This window comes from Tachyglossus aculeatus, chromosome 1 (assembly GCF_015852505.1).
Source record: "Tachyglossus aculeatus isolate mTacAcu1 chromosome 1, mTacAcu1.pri, whole genome shotgun sequence".
Lineage (NCBI taxonomy): Eukaryota > Metazoa > Chordata > Mammalia > Monotremata > Tachyglossidae > Tachyglossus > Tachyglossus aculeatus.
In genome coordinates, this window is record NC_052066.1 from 94,246,515 (window position 1) to 94,266,827 (window position 20,313).

General features: G+C 43.5%; 2 protein-coding genes across 6 annotated transcripts in view; one reads left to right on the forward strand and one right to left on the reverse strand.

Annotated features, from left to right (window-relative positions):
• The window catches only part of MED12L (mediator complex subunit 12L), a 535,097-nt gene that overhangs the window by 129,996 nt on the left and 384,788 nt on the right, over positions 1-20,313 (reverse strand). For both annotated transcript variants that reach the window (XM_038751768.1, XM_038750921.1), the window contains 5 exons: positions 16,849-16,996; positions 3,691-3,809; positions 3,070-3,213; positions 2,053-2,216; positions 41-172 (listed from right to left, as the gene is read on the reverse strand). In XM_038751768.1, the coding sequence (XP_038607696.1) occupies positions 41-172; positions 2,053-2,216; positions 3,070-3,213; positions 3,691-3,809; positions 16,849-16,996 (707 nt within the window). The remainder of the gene's footprint in view (positions 1-40; positions 173-2,052; positions 2,217-3,069; positions 3,214-3,690; positions 3,810-16,848; positions 16,997-20,313) is intronic.
• P2RY12 (purinergic receptor P2Y12) overlaps positions 1-20,313 on the forward strand; it is a 105,366-nt gene that overhangs the window by 65,366 nt on the left and 19,687 nt on the right. The window lies entirely within an intron of this gene.

A 20,313-nucleotide genomic window follows, 5' to 3' on the forward strand; every position in this document is an offset into this window, starting at 1 on the left:
CAAGTCTTGATAATGAGGGAAGCCTTTGTCCTATACCAACCTGAACAGGTCTCCAAATTTGCTTCTTAGATGGCTACATGACACGTAGAGATCGTAGAGGTAGGCTAAGATACATCTTTCAGGAGAAGAGCATTCTGATGGATTGACAACGTGCTTTACCACACCACATAACCTGCAAGGGAGAAATGACAATAAAAATCACTTTTCTCAGGATGAACAAGTTCCAACACACAGAAAGAGCATGATCTATTTGATGGAAACAAGAGGGAGTTTTAGGGGATGCCAGGATGCTTCAGTTCTCAGATCTGCTGAAAATTGTTTGAAAGGAGCAAAGCCCAAAGAGGAAAAGTCAATGAGGATATGATGTGGAATAAAGTTAGAGTCCAGAAGCCCACTGCAAGCAAAGGACCCTTCAAGATCAATTTTCATTTCCAAATCCTATGACTTCTTCAGCCTGTTTCCCCACCATTTATAATCTGAGCAGTAATCATTAGGAGCTAAGACTTTTCAAATTGTCTCTTTTGAGATACTGTGAGGAAGCACTTGTTATCCAACACTTGTGTTGCCAAAAGGAGGATGTGGGGTTTTCTTTCTCTTCAGCCCAACCCAAGCCAGGATCATTAGGCGCTGGCCTGGAATGGCTGAGTGGATATCCTCCAGAGGCCTGGGTTGCCAAATGATTCTCAGGCAGCGACCAAGTAGGGAACCGAAGCAGCTTTTCATATCACCAACTGTCTCATTTCCCGTATTTCCTAGAAACAGGTGGGCCATCTACTGGGAAGGGCTGCCTTATAATCTTTGAGCTCCCAACCCACCTCCTTGCAGTCTGCAATTGAGTTCTGGCAGAGGGAGACACCTTAGGTGGAACTTAGGGTTCAATATAGAAGCAGCCATGGCCTAGTAAATAGAGCACAGGCCTGGGAGGCAAAAAGACCTGGGTTTGAATCCCTGCTCTGCCACTGTCTGCTGTGTGACCTTGGGCAAGTCACTTAACCTCTCTGTACCTTAGTTCCCTCATCTGTATAATGGGGATTAAGGCTGTGAACTCTGTGTGGGACAGGGATTGTGTCCACCCCGATTACCTTTTATCTACCCCAGAACTTAGTACAGTGTCTGGCACATAGTAAGTGCTTAACAAATACCACAATTATTATCATCATTATTATTATTGTTATTTTGGGGTGTCCATTTTGAGGATGAGGTGGAAAAATTGGAGGGGGTCCAGTAGAGAACCCTAGTTTTGAGTAGAAGATTGAACAGAGGATCACATAAAGAAAAGGGCCCCTTCTCAAACCCACTCAAAATATTCTTCCATGCTCAGGATAAACAGGTCAGAAATTAGCAGCACAGAGGTCGGCCATGCCAAATGCTTCTGTTTTCGCTCCCCAGTGCTCTCTGAATCACTACATGTGGCACAGCCAGCCAGCCCAGGGAAGTAAATGTGACAAAATTTAAAAAGAATTAGTCCCAAGCGTATACAGCAGAGCTCAACTCCCACTGTTCCCCTCTCAGTTTGTCAGAACACATACTGGGAAGTCTTTTCTTTGGCTACATGGGATGAAGGGGCTCATTGGCAATTCGTTCCCCTGAAACACTGACTCCTTCTCTGAGGTAAGAGGGAGCCAGGGCAGTCTGGTGACAGCTAAAGGCACACACTGGGAAGGGGAGAGGGCTCATGGTACCACACTTGGCCACCAATGGTCCGATGGGGGTAGAGTTGACTGGAAAAAAATGTATTCCACCAAAGAGGGAACTCTTCCTTGTAGCACACTTCTGTGCTTCCTCCCCTAAGAGCTAGACATTTCAGTGAAACTAAAAGAAGTCATGGCCAAATCCCAGAAAGATAGGTAGCATCAGGTGGGCCCTTTAAGTACCTCAACCCACTTGTTAAATCGACTCTCCTGCCACTGTGTGGAGTATGTCTTTGGGGGAAAAAAAGGCATTTTGGGCAATAGACACTGCAAGACAACAGACACACATAGACACTGCAAGATTCCATCACCTATTGTGCCCTTGAAACATTATAAACTGTTGCACAGAGAAACTACAAACCCTTCAAACACTTGTGCCGTCTGGTCAGGATTCAGAATTAGACAAGCGTGGTACCGTCGGAGAACAGCTACAATGCACACACATAATCCTGTTGTGTAACTTCCTGCCAAGCTGGAGGACTTCAGCAGCAGCTCTGCTTCCACAACACTCAGCTCATTTAGCAACTACAACAGAAAAGGATACTGAATAAAAAGTCACATTCCAATCAAGCAAAAATGGATTTCTGAGCACTGCTAATAGCCATTTTAAAGCTGACTGTTTAGGTACTCTGGGGCAAAACCTCTAAGTCTTCAAAATGGGAGGGATATTAATGGGTGGTGGTGAGAGGGGAAGGGCTGAGTAGAAGGAGGCAAGCTAAAGTGAAGAGTAAACATAATGGTTAAAATAAAAAGAGCAAACTCAACTGCTCAGTAAAGGTACTGCGAGCTTCTTGTGTCTAGACATCAAAGTTGCATAAAACAGGGAAGTGCTTAAAACTGAAGTGGCTACTGAAACTTTAGAACAGAACAATGCATTCCAGACCTGTTATTTTCAGATAACCAGACCCCTTTATTGAAATAGACTTCATTTTCAAATGCTCATGAGTTTCCCACTAATATGGCTAAGCCTTTCAAACGAAATTATGGAGGAAACTGAATCTCATTACCAGCTTCTCAAATGAGAACGGGAAATATGCTTTAAGAATGTGTGATGACTAAGCAATAGGGACTAATTCTTAGTTATCCTTTGGCTTTGAACTGGGAAAATATATTAAATACGCTAATTTAGTCAATAAAAAGTAGCATCATATCTGTTATTTTAAAAGAGGGTTGTGCTGTTTTGCTTATCATGTGATGCTCATTTATTGAATTTGAGGTCACGACAACATTTACCATTTTGTTCAACAAATTGCATAGCTGAGTTCAAATTCTACAATTTTCAGGAGCAGGGAAAAGTAGGGGGAGGGTGTTGTGGGGGAGAAAAGGAGAAGTTTCTTTTTCTCTTTGGCTGGGAAGAATGAAGTGATCATCTTGGTACCTGGATTGCAAAATCGATGAGACCATTGATGTTCAGAGCTGGCTCCATGAGATCAAAGATAAACTGTATATGGTGAGCCAGAGGGAGGTGATACGACATTCCTGAAGCAAAGCTAGTTATCTGCTCTAGCACATTGCTGGAGATCTAGGAAGAGAAAAATTGTACTGTCAAAAACCATAGCAAATCCAATGCCCTGATAATCTGCCCCAGTCAAGCATTTTGGAGAATAACACTAGTACCGCCAGGGATGAAAGATTTTGTAGTTGCCTATCATGACAGCCATTAATTTATTTCAAAAAACCTACGTGTAACCAGTTCATCTTGTCATTAACCTGACTTGTTGGGCAACTGCATCATTCCTTGTGGGTGACATCACAGAGATGAGCATCCCATAAAAGGTCACACGTTATTTTTATTTCAACAACCCAAACCAAGAGGGTGCAAACATTAACTCACCTAGAGATGGCAATGTACATTTTAAGTTGCTATCCCATCTAACAAAGGAAAGATTCCACTAGAGAAGTACTTGCTCATATTTTCCAAAATGAATTTTCGAAGAAATGTAAATACCCCCTAAAATGATAAAACTCAGGAAATTGTAATTTTATTCAATGCCAGTACCTGAGATGTCACTTGATGTTGATCAAAATAGGAGAGCTGTTGTAGTTTTGTGAACACTGTCTCTAGGGTTGGGAATGATTCTTGTTTACTCTTCCTGGCTTTTTGTCCTTCATCACCAACTTGGTAAATAAAATCATAGGTTGATCATTTTGCATTTAGTGAAGCCCCATTATTCATTAAAATCAACTAAAAACCCCTCTCACACTTGATTCCCCATAGTATCTTTTGCCTTTTGCATTGTTTTCCTTTAGACTTGAAAAAAAAAATAAACCCTCAAAAGTCTCATAACATTTTGGGGTGCAGGAAATGAAATGGCTTTACTCTAAAGTGCAAAGTGGCCTGGGAACCCACAGAAATTATTTGAAAAATAGGAATAGAACAATGGCACATACTATTGTACTTATATGGGTCATTAGATATTTTTAAGCCAAATATAAAACTGACTTGTTAAAAATGAGTGGAAAATATTGAGCAATTGGGAACAAAGACCGAAACAAAAGGTTGAATCAATCAATCAATCAATCGTATTTATTGAGCGCTTACTATGTGCAGAGCACTGTACTAAGCGCTTGGGAAGTACAAATTGGCATCACATAGAGACAGTCCCTACCCAACAGTGGGCTCACAGTCTAAAAGGGGGAGACAGAGAACAGAACCAAACATACCAACAAAATAAAATAAGTAGGATAGAAATGTACAAGTAAAATAAATAAATAAATAAATAAATAGAGTAATAAATATGTACAACCATATATACATATATACAGGTGCTGTGGGGAAGGGAAGGAGGTAAGACGGGGGGATGGAGAGGGGGACGAGGGGAGAGGAAAGAAGGGGCTCAGTCTGGGAAGGCCTCCTGGAGGAGGTGAGCTCTCAGCAGGGCCTTGAAGGGAGGACGAGAGCTAGCTTGGCGGATGGGCAGAGGGAGGGCATTCCAGGCCCGGGGGATGACGTGGGCCGGGGGTCGATGGCGGGACAGGCGAGAGCGAGGTACAGTGAGGAGATTAGTGGTGGAGGAGCGGAGGGTGCGGGCTGGGCAGTAGAAGGAGAGAAGGGAGGTGAGGTAGGAGGGGGCGAGGTGATGGACAGCCTTGAAGCCCAGGGTGAGGAGTTTCTGCTTGATGCGCAGATTGATCGGTAGCCATTGGAGGTTTTTGAGGAGGGGAGTAATATGTCCAGAGCGTTTCTGGACAAAGATAATCCGGGCAGCAGCATGAAGTATGGATTGAAGTGGAGAGAGACACGAGGATGGGAGATCAGAGAGAAGGCTAGTGCAGTAGTCCAGACGGGATAGGATGAGAGCTTGAATGAGCAGGGTAGCAGTTTGGATGGAGAGGAAAGGGCGGATCTTGGCAATGTTGCGGAGCTGAGACCGGCAGGTTTTGGTGACGGCTTGGATGTGAGGGGTGAATGAGAGAGCGGAGTCGAGGATGACACCGAGGTTGCGGGCTTGTGAGACGGGAAGGATGGTAGTGCCGTCAACAGAGATGGGAAAGTTAGGGAGAGGACAAGGTTTGGGAGGGAAGACAAGGAGCTCAGTCTTCGACATGTTGAGCTTTAGGTGGCGGGCGGACATCCAGATGGAGATGTCCTGAAGGCAGGAGGAGATGCGAGCCTGGAGGGAGGGGGAGAGAGCAGGGGCAGAGATGTAGATCTGGGTGTCATCAGCGTAGAGATGATAGTTGAAGCCGTGGGAGCGAATGAGGTCACCAAGGGAGTGAGTGTAGATTGAGAACAGAAGGGGACCAAGCACTGAACCTTGGGGAACCCCCACAGTAAGAGGATGGGAGGCGGAGGAGGAGCCTGCAAAAGAGACTGAGAAAGAACGACCGGAGAGATAAGAGGAGAACCAGGAGAGGACGGAGTCAGTGAAGCCAAGGTCAGATAACGTGTTGAGGAGAAGGGGGTGGTCCACAGTGTCAAAGGCAGCTGAGAGGTCGAGGAGGATTAGGACAGAGTATGAGCCGTTGGATTTGGCAAGCAGGAGGTCATTGGTGACCTTTGAGAGCGCAGTTTCCGTGGAATGAAGGGGACGGAAGCCAGACTGGAGGGGGTCGAAAATATGGAATATCCATACATTCTTTAAGTCACAGGGACTGGAGCAAATAGACCATACATGGCATTTAAGGAAGCTCAATTTCAGAGAATGAGATTTATCCTAGAGTTTCTCCTGGTTCAAAATCACCCTGCTCCCACCCCCAAAGCCCTTATTTAGATATCTGTAATTTTATTTATTTGAATTGATATCTGTATCCCTGTCTCTAGATTGTAAGCTTGTTCTGGGCAGGGAATGTCACTGTTTATCCTTGCACTGTACTCTCCCAAGCACTTAGTATAGTGGTCTGCACACAGTAAGTGCTCAAGAAATACGACTGACTGAATGAATGAATGAAAAACCCATGTGAAAATGAGACAGCATTAGAGTAACTGACCTACTACTCTATTTCACAATTTTTCAATTAAAAATTAGGGTCAATTGCAAAACCTCACTAATTTAAACAAAATTAATATTCCAAGTTGAATTATTAAAATTCAGGACCATTTTGAAAAATGCTGCAGGCGTTATTTTGTGCAAGTTTGCATGTTTTCTGAGTGTAAGCTTCTCTTCCTGGTGTCTCCTTAGTCTTCTCTTTTTTGTCTGTCATTTTAAATATGCCTAAGGAAGTGGAAAATTTAGATATTTTATTCCACGCTGACTTCCAGTTACCTCTGTGTATCTATTTCAGTTGTAGTTTAATGAAATCATCCTGAAATTCATCCACACTGAAACACTTGCTTCTTTACATTGAAGCCTATCTGTCTTTGGCAGTTGTAGAAAGAACAAAGGGAAGACTATCACAAATTCTAGGTTAGTGGGGCTTGAATTAAATACATTTTATTGTAAACTCAAGATAAAGCATAAAAATAATGGAATGCTTTGCATTTTTTTTTACTTTAACCAGAAGGTGATGCATGTGACAGCATTTTACATAAAGTGTAAATGCAGCATGGCATAGTAGATAGAGCTTGGGCCTGGGAGTCAGAACGTCATGGGTTCTAACTCCAGACTCTGACACTTGTCTGCTGTGTGACCTTGGGCACGTTACTTCACTTTTCTGGGTCTCAGTTACCTCATCTGGAAAATGAGGATTGAGACAGTGAGCCCTATGTGGGACAGGGACGGTGTCCAAACCAATTTTCTTGTGTCTATCCCAGTGCTTAGTACAATACCTCTACAACATTGCCAAGATCCACCCTTTCCTCTCCATCCAAACTGCTACCTTGCTGGTTCAATCTCTCATCCTATCCTGACTGGATTACTGCATCAGCCTCCTCTCTGATCTCCCATCCTCCTGTCTCTCCCCGCTTCAGTCTATACTTCACTCTGCCGCCCACATTATCTTTCTACAGAAACGCTCTGGGCATGTCACTCCCCTCCTCAAAAATCTACTACAAATCAAGAAAAAGCTCCTCGCTCTCGGCTTCAAGGCTCTCTATCACCTCACCCCTTCCTACCTCACCTCCCTTCTCTCCTTCTACAGCCCAGCCCGCACCCTCCGCTCCTCTGCCGCTAACCTCCTCACTGTGCCTTGTTCTCGCCTGTCCCACCGTCAACCCCCAGCCCACATCCTTTCCCTGGCTTGGAATGCCCTCCCTCCACACATCTGTCAAACTAGCTCTCTTCCTCCCTTCAAAGCCGTACTGAGAGCTCACCTCCTCAGAGGCCTTCCCAGACTGAGCCTCCTTTTTCCTCTCTTCCTCCTCATCCCCCCGGCCCTACCTCCTTCCCATCCCCACAACACTTGTATATATTTGTACAGATTTATTACTCTATTTATTTTACTTGTACATATTTACTATTCTATTTATTTTGTTAATGATGTGCATATAGCTATAATTCTATTTGTTCTGACGATTTTGACACCTGTCTACATGTTTTGTTTTGTTGTCTGTCTCCCCCTTCTAGACTGTAAGCCCATTGTTGGGCAGGGACCATCTCTATATGTTGCTGACTTGTACTTCCCAAGCACTTAGTACAGTGCTCTGCACAAAGTAAGCACTCAATATATACAATTGAATGAATAAATGATTAAAGAGTGCTTAACAAATACAATAATAATAATAATAATTAATACTCAGAAGAAATAAGAATAGATTTAAGAAAACTGATACAGAACTGGATAAAGGCAGTACTTTCTTTGCCAGTGTATTTATTTTTACTCATTTATTTTTACTCATCTTTCAATCCTTGGTGTCTGACCAATGCTCACTTGATTGGTAAGGACCAGAAAAGACATATTTGCATGGACACTTTAAGACTGTAGCCCATTGTGGGCAGACGACGAGTCTGCTTATTGTTGTATTGTACTCTCCCAAGTGCTTAGTAGAAGTTCTGAACACAGCAAGTGCTCAATAAATATGATTGAAAGAATAAATGACACAGTGTGCAAGTGTGTTAAATATTTGCTCTCAGTAACACAATCAAGCTCGTTGTGGGCAGGGAATGTGTCTGCTTATTGTTTTATTGTATGCTCCCAAGGGCTTAGTACAGTGCTCTGTACACAATAAGTGTTCAGTGAATACAACTGATTGATTGCAGGCTGGGTTGTAGTAGGAAATCAGAGAGGTGATTAGAGAAGCAGCGTGGCTCAGTGGAAAGAGCACGGGCTTTGGAGTCAGAGTTCATGGGTTCATATCCCATTTCTGCCAATTGTCAGCTGTGTGACTTTGGGCAAGTCACTTAACTTCTCTGTGCCTATCTCCTCTGTAAAATGGGGATTAAGACTGTGAGCCCCCCGTGGGACAACCTGATCACCTTGTAATCACCTTAGAACAGTGCTTTGCACATAGTAAGCGCTTAATAAATGCCATCATTACTATTAGGTGAGGAGGTGGCAAGCTGATTAAATGCTTTCATGCTAGTGGAACTGCTCAAGGATTCGGGTGTAGAACCTTTGCTTGGTCCAAGTCTCAGAGAAGGTTGGATAACATTTTTTTTTAATGATTTTTTTAAACATTTACTATGTAGTGGATAGAACACGGGCCTGGGAGTCAGAAGGTTGTGGGTTCTAATCCCGGCTCAACCACTTGTCTACTGTGTGGCCTTGGGCAAGTCACCTCACTAGGCCTCAGTTACGTCATCTGTAAAACAGGGATTAAGCCTGTGAGCCCCACATGGGACAGCTGGATTACTTACAGCTCCCACAGATCTTTAACCATCCTCCAGCATGGCTACATAGAACAAATTGATCAGAACCAGGCTTGCTATACATCTTTGCCTTACTCCACTGGCTATGGTAAAAATCCTAAGAGCTGATGTCACCAGCCATATATTTGTTTCAATCAGTAGATAGAGGCTTTGGATACTACTAAGCAAATTTTGCTGCCCTGAAAATTTCATCAATAATGATTACGGTATTTGTTAAGCATTACTATGTGCCAAGTACTGTACTATGCAATGGGGTAGATAGAAGATAATCAGGTCCTACATGGGGCTCCAAATTTAAGAGGTAGAACAGATATTGAATTCCCAGTTTGCAGATGAGGAAACTGAGGCACAGAGAAGTTAAATGACTTGCCCAAGTTTCCTCAGATGGAAAGTGGCATAGACGGGAGTCTGAGGCTGCTTCCAAAATGCCAACGAAGCAAATATGAATGAACACTATCGCCATCAGAGGACCGTGGGTTGTTTTTTTCCATTTTTCATTCGTGAAGGAGAGGGACTTATTTCATAGTTTTGTCTTGGCACGTGCCATGTAAATTTTATCAGATCAAAAGTACCTTAGGGCAAGAAGGACTCCTATTGGTTTTGGCATAAAGATTGCTATTGTATAGTATTGTGCAGATTTACATGTCTCAAAATGTAATAAACACTGACATAATAAATGGTTGGCCCTCACCTCAGTTTGATTTTATACCTCTGCCAGGATTCCTCTGGCTTCAGGCACAAGATGGGTCCAATTGGCTACCACAGGACTAACTTGCTGTCTGAAAGATTTCTAGGTAGCCTCAGGGGCCCCGTGGGCAGCAGGAAGCAGAAGTTGAGTCAATCCCAACCTGCCCTTCCTTGACATAGAACCCCCACCTCTCTGAGAGGGAAGCATAGAGCAAATCTCTCAGATTGGGTAGCAAACAAATCTATTTCAATGTCCACCTCATCCCGGAGATTAGAAGTTCCTTGTAGGCAGGAATCACATTTACCAACTCTGTTGTATTATACTTTCCCAAGTGTTTAGTATAGTGCACTACACACAGGAAACACTCAATAAATACCATTGATGGATTGTTTGATTGACTGAAGAGTTAAGTCTTTCTTTGGGCCAAGGGCTCAATATAGTAGGAAGAGCTAGCAGGAGAGAACGTGGGAGGGTAAGGAGGGCAATGGGGAGGATTTCAGGGAACTGAAGAGAAGAGGAAGATATTGGCTTCCATTTCCAATCCTTAGAGGTGATGCCTTTTATATTCTATTGCTTTCCGCAGTTTGTAACATTATGTCACCTGTTTCTCTCGCTAGATTGTTAATTCTTTGAGGGCAGAGATCTTGTCTGCTTACTCTACTGTATTCTCCCAAGCGCTTAGAACAGTGCTCTGCATAGAGTAAGTGCTCAATAAATACCGTTGATTGATTGATTCAGGGAACAAACTCCCCTTTCATTGAAGCCATGCTAGGTACTAGAGCTCCCCAATTTTACCTTATCAATTGGAGGCAACGTCCCCAAAACTGCAATGGAATCAAAGAATCTCAGAAGCTGAAAAATATGTTCTACCCCACTCCCACCCCCACATCACTTATTTACATATCTGTTATTTATTTTTTTATATTACTGTCTGTCTCCCCCACTCTAGACTGTAAGTTCATTGTGGTCAAGGAATGTGTCTGCTCATTGTTGTACTGTACTCTCCCATGTGCTTGGTACAGTGCTCTGCACACAGGAAGAGCTCAATGAATAGGACTGAATGAATGAATGAATGAATGCAAAAGGTCATCTAGTCTGGACATGTATCTTTCTGTGGTTATATACTCCAAATAACCATCTCTTCTTCATTGAAAAATTTCATAGAAGGCAACTCTATGAAGGCAAGTCCCCCTTCTAGGCTGTGAGTCCATTGTTGGGTAGGGACCTTCTCTATATGTTGTTGATTTGTACTTTCCAAGTGCTTAGTACAGTGCTCTGCACACAGTAAGTGCTCAATAAATACAATGGAATGAATGAATGAATGAAGTCTTCAGTGAACTTTGGTTTGATCTCCTTTGCTGTCAGCAACTGCTTCCTACACCTAACTTACATAATCTTCACTACATATTTTTCTCTTTTTGTCCATTGTGGAAATGGAAAAAACCTTAATTAGATTGTTCAACCCATGCAATTAAGGCTAGCATCTTTTACTTTTGTTATAATAATAATAATAATGGCATTTAGTAAGCACTTACTATGTTCAAAGCACTGTTCTAAGTGCTGGGGGGTTACAAGGTGATCAGGTTGTCCCACGGCGGGCTCACAGTCTTCATCCCCATTTTACAGATGAGGTAACTGAGGCACAGAGAAGTTAAGTGACTTGCCCAAAGTCATACAGCTGACAATTGGTGGAGCCGGGATTTGAACCAATGACCTCTGACTCCAAAGCCCGGGCTCTTTCCACTGAGCCACATTGCTTCTAAATCAATCAATCAATGGCGTTATTTGAGCACTTTCCCTGTGCTGAGCCTGTACTGAATGCTTGAGTACTGCGTTCTGTGCTGTACTGAGAAGCAGTGTGGCTTAGCCGGAAGAGCCCAGGCTTGGGAGTCAGAGGTCATGGGTTCTAATCCCCACTCCACCGCTTGAGCAAGTCACTTAACTTCTCTGTGCCTCAGTTAGCTCATCTGCAAAATGGCACATAGTGCTTAGCAAATACCGTAATTGTTATTATCATTACAACAGGAGAATAAGAAACTGTCTGTTCTCAAGCAATTTACAGTAGAATGGGGAGACAATCAGGCTAATTATTTAGAGATAGTGGAAGCAAGAGGAAAGTCAAGAACACAACAGGTGTACTGAATAAATAATTAATAAATAATTGAATATAAAACTGAATGCACATACATAAGTTCTCAGGGTGGGATTGCTACAATTTGTGCAGTTGGGAAGCAGCATAGCCTAGTGGAAAGAGCACGGGCCTGGGAGTAAGAGGACCTGGATTCTAATCAGGGCTCTGCCAATTGTCTGCTGTTTGACCTTGGGCAAGTCACTTAACTTTTCTGTGCTTCGGTTACCTCATCTGTAAAATGGGGATTAAATCCTATTCCCTCCTCTTAATCAATCAATTAATCAATCGTATTTATTGAGCACTTACTGTGTGCAGAGCACTGTACCAAGCACTTGGGAAGAACAAGTTGGCAACATATAGAGACAGTCCCTACCCAACAGTGGGCTCACAGTCTAGAAGGGGGAGACAGAGAACAAAACATATTAACAAAATAAAATAAATAGAAAAGATATGTACAAGTAAAATAAATAAATAAATAAATAGCGTAATAAATACGTACAAACATATATACATATATACAGGTGCTGTGGGGAAGGGAAAGAGGTAAGGCAGGGGGGATGGGGAGAGGGAGGAGGGGGAGAGGAAGGAGGGGGCTCAGTCTGGGAAGGCCTCCTGGAGGAGGTGAGCCCTCAGTACGGCCTTGAAGGGAGGAAGAGAGCTAGCTTGGCGGATGTGGGGAGGGAGGGCATTCCAGGACGGGGATGATGTGGGCCGGGGGTCGACGGCAGGACAGTCGAGAACGAGGCACGGTGAGGAGATTAGCGGCAGAGGAGTGGAGGGTGCGGGATGGACTGTAGAAGGAGAGAAGGGAGGTGAGGTAGGAGGGGGCAAGGTGATGGAGAGCCTTGAAGCTGAGGGTGAGGAGTTTCTGCCTGATGCGTAGGTTGATTGGTAGCCACTGGAGATTTTTGAGGAGGGGAGTAACATGCCCAGAGCATTTCTGGACAAAGACAATCCAAGCAGCGGCATGAAGTATGGATTGAAGTGGGGAGAGACAAGAGGATGGGAGATTGGAGAGGAGGCTGATACAGTAGTCCAGAAGGGATAGGACGAGAGCTTGAACGAGCAGGGTAGCGGTTTGTATGGAGAAGAAAGGGCGGATCTTGGCAATGCTGCAGAGCTGAGACTGGCAGGTTTTGGTGATGGCTTGGATGTGAGAGGTGAACGAGAGAGCGGAGTCGAGGATGACACCAAGGTTGCAGGCTTGTGAGACGGGAAGGATGGTAGTGCCGTCAACAGTGATGGGAAAGTCAGGGAGAGGGCAGGGTTTGGGAGGGAAGACAAGGAGTTCAGTCTTGGACATGTTGAGTTTTAGGTGGCAGGCAGACATCCAGATGGAGATGTACTAAGGCAGGAGGAGATGCGAGCCTGGAGGGAGGGGGAGAGAGCAGGGGCAGAGATGTAGATTTGGGTGTGGGACAGGGACTGTGTGTAACCTGATTAACTTGCATCTACCACTGAGCTCAGAACAGCACTTGACACATAGTAAGTGTATCAGTATCATAATAAGAAAAATAATGATAATTGGGGAAGAGTTTCTGGAGAAGGTGGGCTTGAAAGGGAAAGGTGTTCTATATAGGAGGAAGGGTGCCAACCAGGAGTCAGGGGAGGGAGATTTAAGTTTGAAGGAGAGCAAAATGATTATATTAATACTGTGCCCTGCACACAATAAGGACTCAATATATATGAGTGATTGAAGATTATCTTGGGTGAGATACAGGAAGTAGGGAATGAGGAATGTTGACAAATAAAATGGGAAAAACTGGTGGAGAGCCTTGAAGCCAATGGTAAGAAATTTCTGCTTGCCATACAAGGAAATAAGAAGACTTTTGGAGGTTTTGAGGAAGGGAGAGAAGTATATTGCATAATTAATTAGGAATGTTCTGCCCTTAGGAGGTGGTCAGTAAATAAATTTATGATATTCTTTTTTTATGGTATTTGTTAAACGCTTACGATGTGGCAGGCACTGTAGTAAGAGCCGGAATAGATATAAGGTAAACGGCCTGGACACAGTCTGTCCCACATACGGTTCGCAGTCTTAATCCCCATTTTACAGTTGAGGTAACTGAGGCCCAGAGAAGTCAACTAACTTGCCCAAGGTCACACAGCAAACTAGTGTCAGAACTGGGATTAGAACCCAGGTCCTTTGGACTCCCAGGCCCATCCTCGAGCCATTAGGCCATGTTCCTTCTCAATGAAGGAGCTTACTGTACTTACTGTGCACAGAGCACTGTACTGAGTGCTTGGGAGAGTGATACAACTGAGTTGATAGATATGTTCCCTGCCTACTAGGAGCTTATGGTCTACAGAGGGAGACAGACATTAAAATAAAATGCAGATTTGTTCATTCATTCATATTTATTAAGCTCTTATTGTGTGCAAAGCACTGTAATAAGCACTTGGGAAGTACAAGTTGGCAACATATAGAGACGGTACCTACCCAACAATGGGTTCACAGTCTAGCAGAAATGTACATAAGTGCTGTGGGGCTGATGGTGGTGAATAGCAAATGCTTAAAGGGTACAGACCCAAGTGCACAGATGACCCAGAAGGGAGAGAAGGGGAAGTGAGCGCTTAAGTCTGGGAAACTTCCTTTGAGGAGATTTGATTAATAAGGCTTTGAAGGTGTGGGGAGTGATGGTCTGTCATATGTGAAGAGAGAGGGAGTTCCAGGCCAGATGGAGGACATGGACACAGGGTCAGTGGCAAGGTAGATGAGATCAAGGCACAGGGAGCAGGATGCTGTCATAGTAGTTAAGTGTGGGTGCTGGGTTGTAGTAGGAAATCCACAAGGTAAGGTAGGCATGGCTCAGTGGAAAGAGCCCAGGCTTTGGAGTCGGAGGTCATGGGTTCAAATCCGGCTCCACCAATTGTCAGCTGTGTGACTTTGGGCAAGACACTTCACTTCTCTGGGCCTCAGTTAACTCACCTTTAAAAAGGGGATTAAGACTGTGAGCCCCCCATGGGACAACCTGATCACCTGGTAACCTCCCCAATGCTTAGAACATTGCTTTGCATGTAGTAAGTGCTTAATGAATGCCATCATTATTACTATTATAGGAGGGAGGCGGACTGATTGTATGCTTTATAGCTGATGGTACAGAGTTCCTATTTGATGTGGATGGGCAACCACTGGAGGTGAGGAGAGGTGACACAAGGACTGAAACTTTTTTTAGAAAAACGATCAAGGCAGAGTAGTGAATCATGAACTGGAGAGATGAAAGATTGGCTAGCATCATCATTTTAGCCTCAATCATCTCTTTTCCAGCCTAAATAATCCTGAATTCTTAAGGCTTCTAGGTCCTATTCCACTAAGGTGAGTTGTATTCACTTCTATGGATGCGTCTTGTCTTATGCCGTCAAGTTGTCTCCAACCTATAGAGACACCATGAACACATCTCTCCCAGAACACCCCACCTCCATCTGCAATCATTCTGGTAGTGTATCCACAAAGTGTTCTTGGTAAAAATATGGAAGTGGTTAACCATTGTCTCCTTCCAAACAGTAAACTAGTCTCCACCCTTGACTCTCTCCCATGCCACTGCTGCTCAGCACAGGTGAGTTTTGACCTGTAACAAAATGCCTGGCACTCGCTAGCCACTGCCCAAGCTAGGAATGAAATGGGTAGGCCTCTGCTTGACTCTCCCTCCCATAGTTGAGTACTGGAAATTCTCCAGGTGCAACCTGAGAGAGGCTGTGGCTGTGTACCAGTGCAATAACCCTAAGCACACCCCTCTTCTTACATTTTTTCCCTGTTTCCCCAGTTAGCTATCCCACCGTAAAGTTTAGTATTATTAGGAACAGGACACTAGCCTGCTAGATTATAAGATCCTTGCAAAGGCATAATAATAATAACAATGGTATCTGTGAAGCATTTAGCACTGTACTAAGCATTGGGGCAGATACAAGATAATCAGCTTGAATTCAGCCCCTGTCCCATATGGGGCTCATAGTCTAAGTAGGAGGGAGTAACCACTTAACAAATACCACAGGCATGTGCTAAGAATATGTCATCCTCTATTCTCCTGAAGCCCAGAGTGTTAGAAGAGTGTTGGTTTAACAGGCCAAACCCAAACAATCTTTCTATTGGTATATTATTTCAGGGTTATTGTAAAGATATGTGTCTATTTGGAATTTTGTGGAGCCCAATTCACCAGGGTCAAAAGTTCCTCCCTGATAATAATACATTAGACACTGTGTGGGGCAGGGGCAAGAGGGAAACGGGAATGTTTATTTTTACCAAGGGGGTTTTAGTTTTGTAGTGGTCTGAAATAATTATTGCTCCTCCCCAAGTACCCAACATATATTTGAGGAAGTAGTTTCAAGCACTGGGAGAATGCTTTTGCTTAACAGTAAAAGGACCTTAAAAGTATAACTAGGTAAATGTTAAGTGGATATCTGCATTCTAATTACAAAAAGGTAAATATGTAATGCAGTGACATAACATGAAGCTATTATTTGATCCCTTGAGACTCATAAAATGCAGGACTGGCACTCCATAAAAAGCACAGCACACTATTATATTGACAAAGAAATACCTTATTTACTGAATATTCATTCATTCATTCAATCATATTTATTGAGCGCTTACTGTGTTCAGGGCACTGTACTAAGCACTTGGGAAGTACAAATCGGCAACATATATAACCGGTCCCTACCCAACAGCAGATACCTTGTTGGACTGGCTCAAAAACAATCAATCATTCAACAGAACCACCCCACCAATCTCTTCCTACATGTACAGAAAGCTCATGACGAAAAGAAAAGAAATACCTTACATATCTCAGACTCTGACAGCGGTCACATGGGGCAGGTACTGTGTCCGACCTGATTATCTTATATCTACCCCAGTGCTTGGCACATAGTAAGCACTCAACAAACGCAGTCATAATATTGCTAATAATGGATATTATGAAAATAATCATAATTAGAGGGCTTTCAAGAAACCCTCAGGCTAAAGGAACCCGGAGAAAAAACAAGCATTGAGCAAGCACAGAGTGTGGATTGTGGGGATGACAGCTGCACCTGTAAGAGTCATCCATGAACCCTGACGCCACTTCTGCTCTAAGAGAGAGACCTGTTTGCCTGGCTCTGATCCTGGCCCTCAGTGCTATTTCAAACTCCCCCGGCAGGAGGAGGATAGAACTTTACCGCCACTTTCAGTTGTGCTCTTCTTGTTCAGGATTTTCAGGATATCTTTGGCTATCTTCTTCAGCTGGTGCCTTGCCTCATCCCGCTCTTTCCCGACTCCATATAGAAGAATTGTCCGCTGGTTACATTCGTGACTCGAAGATTCATCCTGCAAAACACAAATGGATTTGGAAACCAGGGTGAAATCGGGAGGGCCATCCTGTGGTCCACGAAACGAAATGTACTGCTCATGGCAGGCCTGTCGGGAAACCTAGGCAAGTAGGGTGGCCATTTGTCTGATTTTGAATCAGACAGTCTCTTTTTAAGCCAGTCTGGCTGCCACTGGTCCTAATAATGATAATACTTATTACGGTATTTGTTAAGCACTTACTATGGGCCAGGCACTGTATGAAGTGCTGGGGTGGATACAAGCAAATCGGGTTGGACACAGTCCCTGTCCCACATGGCGCTCACAGTCTCAATCCCCATTTTACAGATGAGGTACCTGAGGCACAGAGAAGTGAAGTGACTTGCCCAAGGTCACACAGCAGACAACTGCCCTGGATATCTTTAGGCCCCATGTTTGCCCAGCCTCCTTCCACCTTGGTTGAGTCCCATGACTGAGAAGAAGCATCCATATTCACAAAGACCCAGGAGGGGAAAGCAATGACTCTGGACCCAAGAAGGAGTCAGGGATCACTTGGGAAATATGCTCTATATTCTTCAGCATGGCCTAGTGGATATAGCATGGGCCTGGGAGTCAGAAGGACCTGGGTTCTAATCCCAGCTCCATCACTTGTCTGCTGTGTGACCTTGGGCAAGTCATTTCACTTCTCTGTGCCTCAGTTCCTCTTCTGTAAAACGGGACTGTGAGCCTTATGTGGGACAGGGATTGTGCAAAACCCAATTATCTTGCATCTACCCCAGCACTTAGAGTCTGGCACATGTTAAGCACTTTACAAATGCCAAAATTATTATTATTGTTGTCTTTGGGAAGCCATTACATTATCCTATAAAACCTATACTGCATATATAATGTAAGTACATCTATTTACCAGGCTGGCAAAGGAGTGCCCAGCATTCTTGGGCACCCTAAGTGGTCACCCATTGCCACTTTTCTCGGAGTTCCCCGCCACTGCATCTCAACATGCCCATTGTGGGCAGGGATTGTCTGTCTTTATTGCTGAATTGTACTTTCCAAGCACTTAGTACAGTGCTCTACACACAGTAAATACTCAATAAATATGATTGAATGAATGGATGGATGAGAGAATTTGCTATAACCTGCCCCCTCCATCCAGAATTGTATTAAAATACCAAACTGCCCACTGAATGGAGGTATTTGGTAATGTGCTCATAGATACTTACTCCACATTAATCTCAAAACCTGCAAATTCCATCCACAGTCCATCTGTTAAGCACAAACTAACACTATTTCACTACCCAGCAACACCTGAAAAACAGGATTAAATATTTTACTAAAGCCATACGCATTTTGTTTTAACACTCCCCTTTCAAAATATTGTATCGGTAAACCAAATGCCAATCCCTATAAAGATGGTTGTCAGTTAAGGGTTTTCTTTTGTCTGACAATAATGATAGTGTGTATACCTACTGATAAATAGATAGCTATTCAGTGTCTCCTAAGGGGGATTAGAGTGATTTCATAGCTCTCCTCTACCTTCCACAGCCCTTGAGGGTACATGAATGCAGTACAGTCAGTCAAAACACAAAGCAAGATTCCTAAAAATCTAGATCAGCCAACTGGTTACACAAATCATTTTAGGGGGAAACATTGGGGAGAAAACTAGGACTCTAGGACTATACTGATCTCATCCCAGAAACCACATGAAATCAAACATGCTCCTTGATGTAAGAAAAATAAATGTTCCACCTCATCAAAATCAAGTTGTAAGAGTCATACCAAAACCCATCCGATATTCAAACAGCTTTATGGTTTTGAGGTAGAGACTAAAGCAGGGGGCCCCACTACTTTATGTCACAGGCAATCTTTCTGAATGACCTTCCCGGAATCTGCTTTTAAGATTCAAATAATTCCTCTCCTAATGCCATATGGCTAATGTTCATAATTTCACAGACAATTCCTCTAGCTGCTTCTGTAGAGATTACTTCACCAGCTCCTTCCCTTTCCCTTCTGCTCCTACTTCCTCCTTCCTTTCTCCTGTCCTCCAAGATAGTCTCTGCTCCTTCCACTCCACACTATCTTCTAATTAATAACTGTGGTATTCTTCAGCATTTACCATGTTCTAAGCACTGTAGTAAGCACTGGGATAAATACAAGATCATCAGGCCCCATATGGGGCTCACAGTCTAAGTATGAGGAAGAACAGTGATTAAATTTCCATTTTGCAGATGGGGGAACTGAGGCATGGTGAATTGACTTGCCCACAGTCACACATCATTCAGGCAGGTGGCAGAGTCGAGATTAGAACCCAGGTCCTCTGACTTCCAGGCCTGTGCTCTTTCCACTAGGGCAACTGCTTTTCTACAAGATAATCAGGTCAGGCACAGACTCTGTCCCACAAGTGACCCATGGTCTAAGGGGAAAGAAGAACCAGTATTATGCACATATCTGTAATTTACTAATTTATATTAATGTCTATCTCCCCTCCTCTAGACTGTAAGCTCATTGTGAGAAAGGAATGGGTCTGTTTATTGTTGTATTGTATTCTCCCAAGAGTTTAGTACAGTGATTTACACACCGTGAATGCTCAATAAATACGACTGAATGAAATGAATGAATGAGATATTTAATACCCATTTTTCATGTGAGGAAACAGAGGCACCAAGAGATTGAAGTGATTTACCAAGGTCACACTGCAGGCTAATGTCAGAGCTGGGATTAGAACCCAGGTCCTCTAACTACCAAGCTTTTGGTCTTTCCACTTTCCACTGGGGAAGCAGTATGATGTAATGGATAGAGCATGGACCTGAGAGTCAGAAGATCATGGGTTCTAATCCCAGCTCAGCCTCTTGTCTGCTGTGTGACCTTGGGCAATTCACTTCACTTCTCTGGGCCTCAGTTATCTCATCTGTAATATGGGAATTGCAACTGTGAGCCCCATGTAGGACAGGGACTACAACCAACCCAGTTTGCTTGTATCCACCCCAGTGCTTAATACAGTGCCTGGCACATAGTAAGAGCTGAACAAATACCATAATAATAACAATTATTATTATTATTAGGCAACACTGTTTCCTTTCTTCTGGCTCTGATGGTTCATAGTGGCATCAGATCATGCTCTACGAACCAATTTCAGATGTTATTCAGAAAGTCTGCTGAAGCATTATTCATTCATTCATTCAATTGTATTTATTGAGTCCTTACTGTATACAAAACACTGCACTAAGCACATGGGAGAATACAGTACAACAATAAACAGACACATTCCCTGCTCACAATGAGCTCACATTCTAGAGGGGGAGACAGACAGTAATATAAATAAATAAATAAAAGAAATAAAT